Source organism: Triticum urartu, chromosome 4 (genome assembly GCF_003073215.2).
Source record: "Triticum urartu cultivar G1812 chromosome 4, Tu2.1, whole genome shotgun sequence".
NCBI classification, from domain to species: domain Eukaryota; kingdom Viridiplantae; phylum Streptophyta; class Magnoliopsida; order Poales; family Poaceae; genus Triticum; species Triticum urartu.
This window is the reverse complement of record NC_053025.1, coordinates 49384022-49394944: the sequence shown is the minus strand read 5'-3', so window position 1 is coordinate 49394944 and position 10923 is coordinate 49384022. Positions and strand designations below refer to the sequence as shown.

Sequence of the window (10923 nt, the reverse complement as noted above, 5' to 3'; positions counted from 1 at the left end):
AGTGTGGAGAAAATAAGCTTTATATGATCTTGTGATATGGAAGAAATAAAAGCGACGAACTGCATAATAAAGGTCCATATCACACGTGGCAATATAAAGTGACGTTCTTTTTCATGAAGATTTCGTGCATCCAACCATAAAAGCGCATGACAACCTCTGCGAAGGGCCTATCTTTTATTCTTGTCTTATACTTCATGTAAAGAGTCATGGTGACATTCACCTTTCCTTTTTACATTTTATCCTTTGGCAAGCACAATGTGTTGGAAAGATCCTGATATATATAGCTAATTGGATGTGAGTCTGCATTGAGCTATTATTGTTGACATTACCCTTGAGGTAAAACATTGGGAGGCAAAACTATAAGCCCCTATCTTTCTTTGTGTCCGATTAAAACTCCATACCCATAAATATTGCGTGAGTGTTAGCAATTGTGAAAGACTAAATGATAGTTGAGTATGTGGACTTGTTGAAAAGCTCTTATATTCACTCTTTCCTATGTTATGATAAATTGCAATTGCCTCAATGACTGAGATTAGAGTTTGTTAGTTTTCAATGAAGTTTATGATTCACACTTGAAATTGTGATTGAATTGTTACTTTAGCATAAGAGATCATATCACCATATATATGATGCTGTTCTAAGAATGATCATGATGCCCTCATGTCCGTATTTTTTTTATCGACACCTCTATCTCCAAACATGTGGACATATTTTTCGATTTCGGCTTTCGCTTGAGGACAAGTGAGGTCTAAGCTTGGGGGAGTTTATACGTCCATTTTGCATCATGCTTTTATATCGATATTTATTACATTATGGGCTGTTATTTCACATTATGTCACAATACTTATGCCTATTCTCTCTTACTTTACAAGGTTTACATGAAGAAGGGGAATGCCGCCAGCTGGGATTCTGGGCTGGAAAAGGAGCAAATATTAGAGACCTATTTTGCACAGCTCCAAAAGTCCTGAAACTTCACGGAAGTCATTTTTGGAATTTATAAAAAATACTGAGCGGAGAAAATACCAGAGGGGGCCCACACCCTGGCCACGAGGGTGGGGGGCGCATCCTACCCCCTGGGCACGCCTCCTGCCTCGTGGGCCCCCTGGCAGGCCTCCGGTGCCCATCTTCTGCTATATGAAGTCTTTCGTCTGAGAAAAAATCATAAGCAAGCTTTCGGGAAGAAACTCCGCCGCCACGAGGCGGAACCTTGGCAGAACCAATCTAGGGCTCCGGCAGAGCTGTTCCGCCGGGGAAACTTCCCTCTGGGAGGGGAAATCATCGCCATCGTCATCACCAATGATCCTCTCATCGGGAGGGGGTCAATCTCCATCAACATATTCACCAGCACCATCTCATCTCAAACCCTAGTTCATCTCTTGTATCCAATCTTTGTATCCAAACCTCAGATTGATACATGTGGGTTGCTAGTAGTGTTGATTACTCCTTGTAGTTGATGCTAGTTGGTTTACTTGGTGGAAGATCATATATTCAGATCCATTATGCATATTAATACCCCTCTGATTATGAACATGAATATGCTTTGTGAGTAGTTACGTTTGTTCCTGAGGACATGGGAGAAGTCTTGCTATTAGTAGTCATGTGAATTTGGTATTCGTTCGATATTTTGATGAGATGTATGTTGTCATCCCTCTAGTGGTGTCATGTGAACATCGACTACATGACACTTCACCATTGTTTGGGCCTAGAGGGAGGCATTGGGAAGTAATAACTAGATGATGGGTTGCTAGAGTGACAGAAGCTTAAACCCTAGTTTATGTGTTGCTTCATAAGGGGCTGATTTGGATCCATATGTTTCATGCTATGGTTAGGTTTACCTTAATACTTTTGTTGTAGTTGCAGATGCTTGCAATAGGGGATAATCATAAGTGGGATGCTTGTCCAAGTAAGGATAGTACCCAAGCACCGGTCCACCCACATATCAAATTATCAAAGTACCGAACGTGAATCATATGATCGTGATGAAAACTAGCTTGACGATAATTCCCATGTGTCCTCGGGAGCGTTTTCCTTCATATAAGAGTTTGTCCAGGCTTGTCCTTTGCTACAAAAAGGATTGGGCCATCTTGCTGCACCTTATTTACTTTTATTACTTGCTATTTGTTACAAATTATATTATCACAAAACTATCTGTTACCGATAATTTCAGTGCTTGCAGAGAATACCTTGCTGAAAACCGCTTATCATTTCCTTCTCCTCCTTGTTGGGTTCGACACTCTTACTTATCGAAAGGACTACGATAGATCCCCTATACTTGTGGGTCATCAATGGACTTGGACGGTGAGGAGGCGGTTGCGGTGCTGTTGGAGGAGGAAGTTGATGCCGACGCCCAGGACGAAGAGCATCTCATGGTCCTCGCCGCCCTGGCAAGCCTGCTCGCGAGCAATGCAAAGCCGCGGCAAGGTGGCTCGGCGCCGGGCCGGCTGAAGGCGAAGCAGAGGCATCGACTGGAAGGCTATTGCTTGCTCTACTCCGACTACTTTGTCGACGCTCCACTACACAATGACAAAGTATCTCGGCGCCTTTACCGGATGAGCCGAAAGCTCTTCCTCGGGATTGTGAATTCCATCCGGGAGTTCGACAGCTACTTCAAGTGCAAGAAGGGTTGCACTGGCACACTTGGATTCACCTCACTCTAGAAGTGCACGACATCTATGAGGATGCTTGCATACGGAGCTCCCGGTGATTCACTGGAAGACTATGGACGCCTAGCCGAATCCACGAGCATTGAGTGTTTCTACAAGTTTTGCAAGGCAGTGGTGGCAGTGTTTGGACCGCAAAACTTGCGATCACCCAATGCTGAAGACACTGCTCGGATCCTAGCACAGAATGCAGCAAGCGGATTTCCTGGGATGGTTGGAAGCATCAACTGCATGCATTGGAAATGGAAAAACTGTCCATTTGCTTGGCAGGAGATGTACAAAGGCGCCAAAGGCGGTTGCAGTGTGGTACTTGAGGCAGTGGCCACACACGACCTATGGATTTGGCACTCCTTCTTTGGTATGCCAGGAACTCACAATGACATCAACGTACTGCAGTGCTCCCTTGTCTTCGCCAAGCTTGTCGAAGGTCATTCTCCTCCGGTGAACTTCGAGGTCAATGGGCGGCACTACAACAAGGGATATTACCTAGCAGATGGTATCCATCCGAGATGGTCCATATTTGTGAAGACTATCTCAAACCCCGTGCAAGGAGGCAAGAACTCCCACTTTTCGAAGGTTCAGGAGGCTTGCAGGAAGGATGTCGAGCGGGCATTTGGTGTGCTCCAATCTTAATTTGCTATTATCCAGTACCCCGCTCAGATCTGATCGAAAGATCAAATGTGGGAGATCATGACTTGTCGCGTGATCTTCCACAACATGATCATTGAGAGCGAGTAGGAAGAGCCAGTGTTTGGAACTGAACCATATTACATGCAGGGTCATCTTTCCCAAGTTGATCACCACCTACCGGCAACCTGGACTACCTTCCTCAATATGCGCTAGGAGATCCGAGACCCACTGGTGCGTCAACAACTGTAGCAGGATCTGGTGGAGCACCTATGGAGGCTCAAGGGCAACGCCTAGCTCAACGTGTGATGAAATATGAGTTTTTCTTCGTTGAACTATATAATTTATATTGAACTATTTGATTTTTATTGATTTTCTGTGATGAGCTATGTGATAAAAAATAGCTTCTGTTGAATTTGTGCCCAAGCACGCCAAATTCGGGGCGAAATTGGTCAATTTGCGCCGATAGTGGGCCAATTTGCATCGAAAATGGGCTGAAAAGTGGGCCAATTTGCACCGGAAGTGGGCTAAAATCGGCGCCTAAGGGCGGCAACTGGGAACCCAATCGCCCGCGCGCCGATTTTTCAGCCGGCGCGCCCCCAGGGCGGCGCTATTTCAAGCCACTGGGGGGCCGAACGGCTGGAGATGCTCTAAGTGTGAGAACAATCTTTTTGCAAAAAAGCATGAGAAGAGTTAGTCTATCTACTTGCAACACATGGTGTACTTGTATTCATGCATCATTATGAATTATCCAGTTCAAAATATTCGAATACACTACTTGATATATCTCTTTTTCATAAATGTGAGCATGTAGTTATTGTTTCGTTACAAGGAGATTGCACACATATTATATTTTTGTTGTGAGAGTTGATCTTAATATGTTCACTATTCTCTTAGTCTTTTATCAACTCATAGAGATGGGACAATAAAAACCCATATAAACACTTCACTCTATTTTTCACCCTGTGCCTTCTCCCATCACTTATCTCATCCACGCCAACTACAAAACCCTTTTCGAAATAGAGTGAAGTGTTTTTTCTTCCAGAAAATAGCGGTTTGGCTACCACGGCTTACTTGTAGGTAATATACAAGATGAGATGCAAAGAATTGATTGTTTCGTCGTGGCAAACTTGACCCTTTTCAAATCCTTCTCATTCTATCCTCTCGCGCCACTCAATCATCTCGTGCCTTCTCCCATCACTAATATCATCCGCGCCAACTATCAAACCCCATCCAAGTTGACCCGCGAGGCTCTTGAGTAAACTAATTTCATCGCGAAAAAAACTTGCACGCCCCTCTAATATACCCTTCCAGAATCACCTTTCTTTTATCATGGTCTTGCCTCAATCATTCTGTGTCTTCTTCCATCGCTAATCTTATTTGTGCAACTGTCAAACCTAATCTAAGTTGCCATACGAGGCTGTTGAGTAAATCAAATTATATCTTGTTTTCCCATAGTTTCGTGGAGTAGCATTGTCAACTTGCTAATGTATATCGCAAAATAACATAAAAGCTTGTACGCCATTCCTAACAGACCTTTCCCGAATCAATCTTGTTTTATCGTCTCGTGTCCCTCAATCATCTTATGTCTTCTCACACCGCTAATTTTATCTGTGCCAACCTCCAAACCCCAATCAAGTTGGCGTACGAGGTTCTTGAGTAAACTAATTTCATCGCGAAAAAAACTTGCACGCCCGTCCAATATACCCTTCGAGAATCACCTTTCTTTTATCACGTCTTGCCCCTCAATCATTTCGTGTCTTTTCCCACCGCTAATATCATCCGTGCAACTGTCAAACCCAATCTAAATTGGCGTACGAGGCTGTTGAGTAAATCAAATTCTATCTTGTTTCCCATGGTTCCATGGAGTAGCACTGTCAACTTGCTAGTGTATATCGCAAAATAACATAAAAGCTTGTACGCCATTCCCAACGGGCCCTTCCCGAATCACTCTTGTTTTATCCTCTCGCGCCCCTCGATCATCTCGTGCCTTCTCCCATCACTAATCTTATCTGTGTCAACCGCCAGACCCCAATCAAGCTGGCGTACGAGGCTATCGAGTAAACCAAATTTTCCCATGGTTCTGTGTCGTAGCACCGACAACTTGCTGGTGTATATCGCAAAATAAAATGAGAAACTTGCTAGTGTGCATGAACCTGTAAACACAACGTGGCCGCACGTCCTCCGTTGGATCGAATAGCAAGGGAGGGGATTGCGCTGACCTAGCTAGTCACGACTCGCCAAAAGGGAAATTCAAAATCGCAAACGCAACAACGGAAACACGCACACGCAAAAAGGAAAAAATAAATAAATAGAAGAAATCCTCGATCCAATCCGTTCCAGCCCATACCAATCGCACCACCAGCCGACGACTGCGGCATCGACGGCGACGGCGGCGCCAACGACAGGAACCCCCGCGGCGACCCCCTCCGGCCGCCCCTCTGCTCCGCGCCGCATCGGGAAACCCTGCCGCGATCCTCCAGCCACGCCGCCCCCCGCGTGGCCGCTCGGCTCGTTCGGCCAAATCCAGTCCACCGCCCGCGGGGTCCCGATTTGCGGCCAGCCCCCCGCGGATTGCGCGGCGCCCACCCTGGAGAGAGAGACGGGCGCTGACGGACGGTTGCGGCGCGCAGTGGTGCTGCCACCATGTTGCAGTGCCTGGAGGGGGTGAGGCACCTGGGCGGCCTGCTCCTCAAGTGCTGCGGCATCGACCTCAAGCAGCCCAAGGGCCTGGAGGATCCCGAAGTCCTCGCCAGGGAGACCGTGTGTATGTCCGCGCCACCAGCTCTCTTTGCTATTAATAACGTCAATCTAAGAATAGTTCTGCTGCTAGCCCAAGCCGCGATTCATTGTGCTCTGTTTATCTTGTGACTGTGTAATGTGATTTGCGTGCAGTCAGCGTGAGTGAGGTCGAAGCGCTGTACGAGCTGTTCAAGAAGATCAGCAGTGCTGTGATAGACGACGGGCTGATCAACAAGGTTAGTGGATCAACACCCATTTCGTCAAAAGTAAAATTGATGTTGCTATCTCGGTGTATTTGTGTATATATCATGAGTGATGAATAACCTGAATTGTGATGCTTGTGCGGTGACATGGTGCAGGAGGAGTTTCAGTTGGCGCTTTTCAAGACCAGTAAGAAGGAGAGTTTGTTTGCGGATCGTGTAAGTCCACATTACACATGTGAACACGAATTTGCTGTTTGTACAGTGAAAATGCCTCTCTGTTGTTTTCTCTTCTTTTTCGTATAATTCTAATGTCATTACTGTGGAGTCACTCTCACTCTCCTTTTGGACATATTATTTGGACCTTGGAGAGAAAGAAGCACTGTTTAACATTCTGTAGGAATCATGAGCTATATATGGCGAAGGGCATCTGCCTAATTGTAGAATCGTGCAGGATTTATGGGTATTCAAGTACGTGTATGGTACTATGTAATAGGATACAGAGGATTTAAAAAGCCTGGAAGTAAATGTACTCACCACTTTCTGGGGACACTTAATTGTCAATAGAATTGCACCAGCTTTGCTAGCTAGCACTGGAAGGAAAGTTATCTCTTTAATTGAACGTTATGATCATTTATACTAAGAGCATAGCACTCCACATCCGAACAGTTTCTCATGAAAAAAGTCCTTCACAAAAGCTGATCACAGTGGCAACACATGCCATTGGCATCTCGCTACACTTATATACACCCTTCAGTCAGGCATTTCAATGATAACTTAAACCTGTATTATTTATCCTTTTAGTAAATTTGTGTGCATAGGTGAAACAGTGAAGTGGGAATGATGTTGATACTTGATACATAACATGATTTCTTTTATTATGATAGTGTATTTCCCTCAACATTTTCCCTGTTCTTCTAGGTCTTTGATTTGTTTGACACAAAACACAACGGAATTCTAGGATTTGAAGAATTTGCCCGTGCGTTATCAGTATTTCATCCAAGTGCCGCTCCTGATGAGAAAATTGACTGTAAGTTCAGAGAATCATGACATTTGCATAGTTAGATTAACTTTTAAATATGGAAGTAGATTAGTGAAAAATTTATACTATAAAAATGACACAACTACATGTATGGTAATACGTAATAAAAATGGATAATAATAATTTGACAGAACTGAATATGTTGATATGTCGCAGGTGCTATTTCAAGTTCTTACCTTGCAAAATTACATTACATGCTAGAATCAAAATATGATTTATTTTACAGGAAGGAAGAAACTAATTATAAAAGGAATGACATCTGTTAATCACTGTCTTATCTAGCCACATCCGGTCTGCAGATTTCTATATATTTATTATTTTTCTAAATGACATAACGCAACCTCTATCTACAATATTACAAGGGGGAGACTAGTAACATGCACATGTATTGTGCTTAATTCACATTTCTCTCTAGAGGGCTTGAGAAATTCAACATCATTAATATAAAGTAACATAATAGTCAATGTACCAACAAATCTATCATATTTACCAAGCTTGTATAATATGCACACATCAAGTCAGCCCTCTTGTTTGCATGATCCTCTGACGTGTGTTTATGTATTTGATTTGGTCTGGATGTGAATGGATTGCATTTAGGCCTAAACTGTAAGAAAACAGAAGATTCATGATATCCTTGAGTTAGTAGGTTCATACTTGCACAAATCACATTCTGTTATTCCATTTTTGAGCCTTTTGGTGCTGTCTGAGAATGGTCTGTCACTCTGTCTTAAACAACAAACAAACAAATAAATAAGCTGTAACTCTTTCTGCTTGTTTGATAGTGCACTGTGATATATATAATGATCCAACTTTATTATTTTTTCTTTTTTGGCATAGGTTAATTCCCTTAAGCTCTTTTAGTCTTTTATATCTGATCGTTGTAAGCGGAAAAAAAAATCTTACACAGTATAATGCTTGCAGTCTCTTTCCAGCTTTATGATCTGAAGCAACAAGGTTTCATTGAAAGACAAGAGGTATTTTGCTAATCAGAATGTAATACGTGAAGTTAACATGTTGATTAGGATCAAGGATACCATTTATCTCATGATTTGTTTCTATTATTCCATATTTTTTATGTCCAGTTATCTCCCTTAATCACTTAACGATCAAGTATCATCAATGAATCCAACTCCATTGTAAGTACTTGTTGACTATGATAAGTTTGACAAGTGGTGATAGGTGGCTATTTACCACCTTACACCACTTTCTGGAACCCTAGTTAGGACAATTCAAAGTCTGCATTCCCTTACCTCTATTCAACTTGATATTGTACCAAGTGTAGCCTTGTAGCCCTTATCTGTATATCTCCTGGCTATAGGTAGGTTTATAAATTAGAACTCCCCCAAAAAAAGAGAGCAGAGGCAATCTTTTGCATGATTGTGGAACTGATGTTACTTCCTTTTAGCTCGTGTATGAGCAAGAATATACGTTCTGAAGTCAAAAAATTGTGGCATATAGGCTCCTTTGTGCAAAAAATTGTTATCTTTTCCCTTATTATATTCTAATGATTTTTCTTGTTTGGCTATTAGGTTAAGCAAATGGTTGTTGCTACACTTGCTGAATCAGGAATGAATCTTTCAGATGAAGTCATAGAGAGCATCATTGATAAGGTCTGGTTAAATTCCTTGATTTCCTATACTACTATGGCTATGCATTGTACTTGTACCATGTAGAATCTTTCTGTTCAATCATGTTAAGCACCAATTCCCTTTTCTGTTCTGAACACAAGATTTTGTTTATGTTGTGCTAAAGTGAGGTGAGGCCATCATTTGTTAGCATGTCTTCCCCTTGATAGATCAAACTAGAAAGGTTGATATCCATATATTTGACTTACAATATTTGATAAACTCAGTTAAAAATATATTTGATCAAATGCTCGAATGGAGGATTGCAAATGTCTATGTGCCTATTTCATTAATGCTGTTGAGTAGGTAATGAACTTTAGAGTTATGCCATTGTGCCAAAGCTTGTTATTGCAGTGATTTTGCAGAAGGCCGCTTTATATCAGTGCATTGTTGAACAAATGCCACCCTGGCACATTGCACTAACTTACTGACATGTTATGCATTGGTCGTATTATTTTCTCAAAATTATTTCCCTCTTGTTACAAGACTTTCGAGGAGGCAGACACAAAACATGATGGGAAAATTGACAAAGAAGAATGGCGCAATCTAGTTCTCAGACATCCCTCATTACTGAAGAACATGACACTCCAATATCTCAAGTAAGATATGCTAATGTATTTGTTGTTAACTCTTTACTTTTCATCAGCTTATTATGCTCAAGTTGATTGAAATCTGCGGGGTTCAGAATGAATAATAGTATCAACTGTCCTTGAATTATATTGCCAAAATACTTATGCATTATCTCATAGAGTCAAGCCTTCAGCAGCACTGTCAGGAAATAAAGAAGCATGATATTGTTCAGCTATAAAGTGAAAACCAGCAGACAGAATATGAAACACTGATTAGTTAAATGGCAGTTTTGTACATCGGAGGCTGGAGAGTATGCTGAACCAACTCATTGTTTTCTTCTATATTAGAAGTTCATTTACATCAGTGAACTATCAGGGTTATGTCGTATTGTTTCTCAAGGCATGTGTGACTATAAGTAGTATTTCTGTTTCAAGTTCAACTAAGGGAGTATGTAGTAGTTCCGGCTTCAAAGGGGATATACTGGAGGCGGACATGTGAATATTATTTTATTGCTTCAGTTCAGTCTGTATCATAACATTACTATTGCATACGTTGTTATTGCCCTACTCTATATTCACTAATCAGGTCAACGTTGCAGGGACATCACCACCACATTTCCAAGCTTTGTGTTCCATTCTCAGGTCGACGATACATGAAGTCCTGAGAGTGTTTCACTTCGATGGAATATCAGAAGACGGTTTCACTGCTTTGTTAAGCTTTTCCAATGGCCGGCTGACGGTTTGGCGGAAGCCATCGTAGTGTTCCAAAGCATACATCATACTGTATTCGATTATTCTGCTGGTTTATTTGTGTTCATAATGTTTTTTTCTTTAGCTTAGGTGGGCTGGTAGTAGATTAGAATGTTCAAAGTTTCTTTCGTTTTTGTACAAAAAAAAAGCTGGTTTGACCCTTTATGGGGAACTTTCCTACTGTATATTATGGATTGAACTGAACGGAGCCAGCAGAAATGCCTCTGTTGATAAAGTTTGTCGCAATTTATTGTTTTCTTTAAGGGGAATCTTGTTTTTCTTATTGCTCTGCTTGATGTTCAGGGACGCTTACCATACACAAAAGGGTACTCTGGTTTCAGGTAGAATAGATAGGATAATTTATTTCGATAGAAAGGACACTGGGGCGAACGTTTGCCAGGGAGGGTGGCATTGCGAACATTTTAGGTGGCATTTTTAGTTGTGAGGGGATAATAGTTTTTTCAGAGCAAAATGACAGTTTTTTCAGAGAGAGCATTTTTTTGTTTTAAAATTGCGGTCATTTGATCTTTTCTCATAACTAAAACTCTCATCAAATGGCGTTCGCTCCCCCCCCCCCCCTTGAGCTGACATTCGCTGGATACCATTACCAACAAAAAAGCAGAGTTCGATGGCATACATACTCTAAAAAAATTACATTATTGAAATTTAGTTGTAGTTTTTCCTTGAGAAAAATCATTGTTAGCATCA

The 10923-nt window shown here is 41.8% G+C and overlaps 1 protein-coding gene across 1 annotated transcript; it reads left to right on the top strand.

The window, feature by feature from the left end:
• The first annotated feature begins 5590 nt into the window (after window positions 1-5590).
• LOC125550576 (calcineurin B-like protein 3) lies at window positions 5591-10478 on the top strand. The gene is made up of 8 exons (XM_048713598.1): window positions 5591-6054; window positions 6183-6265; window positions 6389-6448; window positions 7151-7259; window positions 8193-8245; window positions 8801-8881; window positions 9383-9495; window positions 10065-10478. The coding sequence occupies exons 1-8, from the start codon at window positions 5934-5936 to the stop codon at window positions 10120-10122; spliced, it is 678 nt and encodes a 225-aa protein (XP_048569555.1). The 5' UTR covers window positions 5591-5933; the 3' UTR covers window positions 10123-10478.
• Window positions 10479-10923: the final 445 nt, after the last annotated feature.

Excerpts from the sequence above, each read along its gene's own strand:
- LOC125550576 (XM_048713598.1), top strand. The coding sequence starts at position 5,934 with ATGTTGCAGTGCCTGGAGGGGGTGAGGCACCTGGGCGGCCTGCTCCTC. Across the intron at positions 8,882-9,382 it reads TAGAGAGCATCATTGATAAG|ACTTTCGAGGAGGCAGACAC; the intron begins GTCTGGTTAAAT and ends TCTTGTTACAAG. Across the intron at positions 9,496-10,064 it reads ATGACACTCCAATATCTCAA|GGACATCACCACCACATTTC; the intron begins GTAAGATATGCT and ends TCAACGTTGCAG.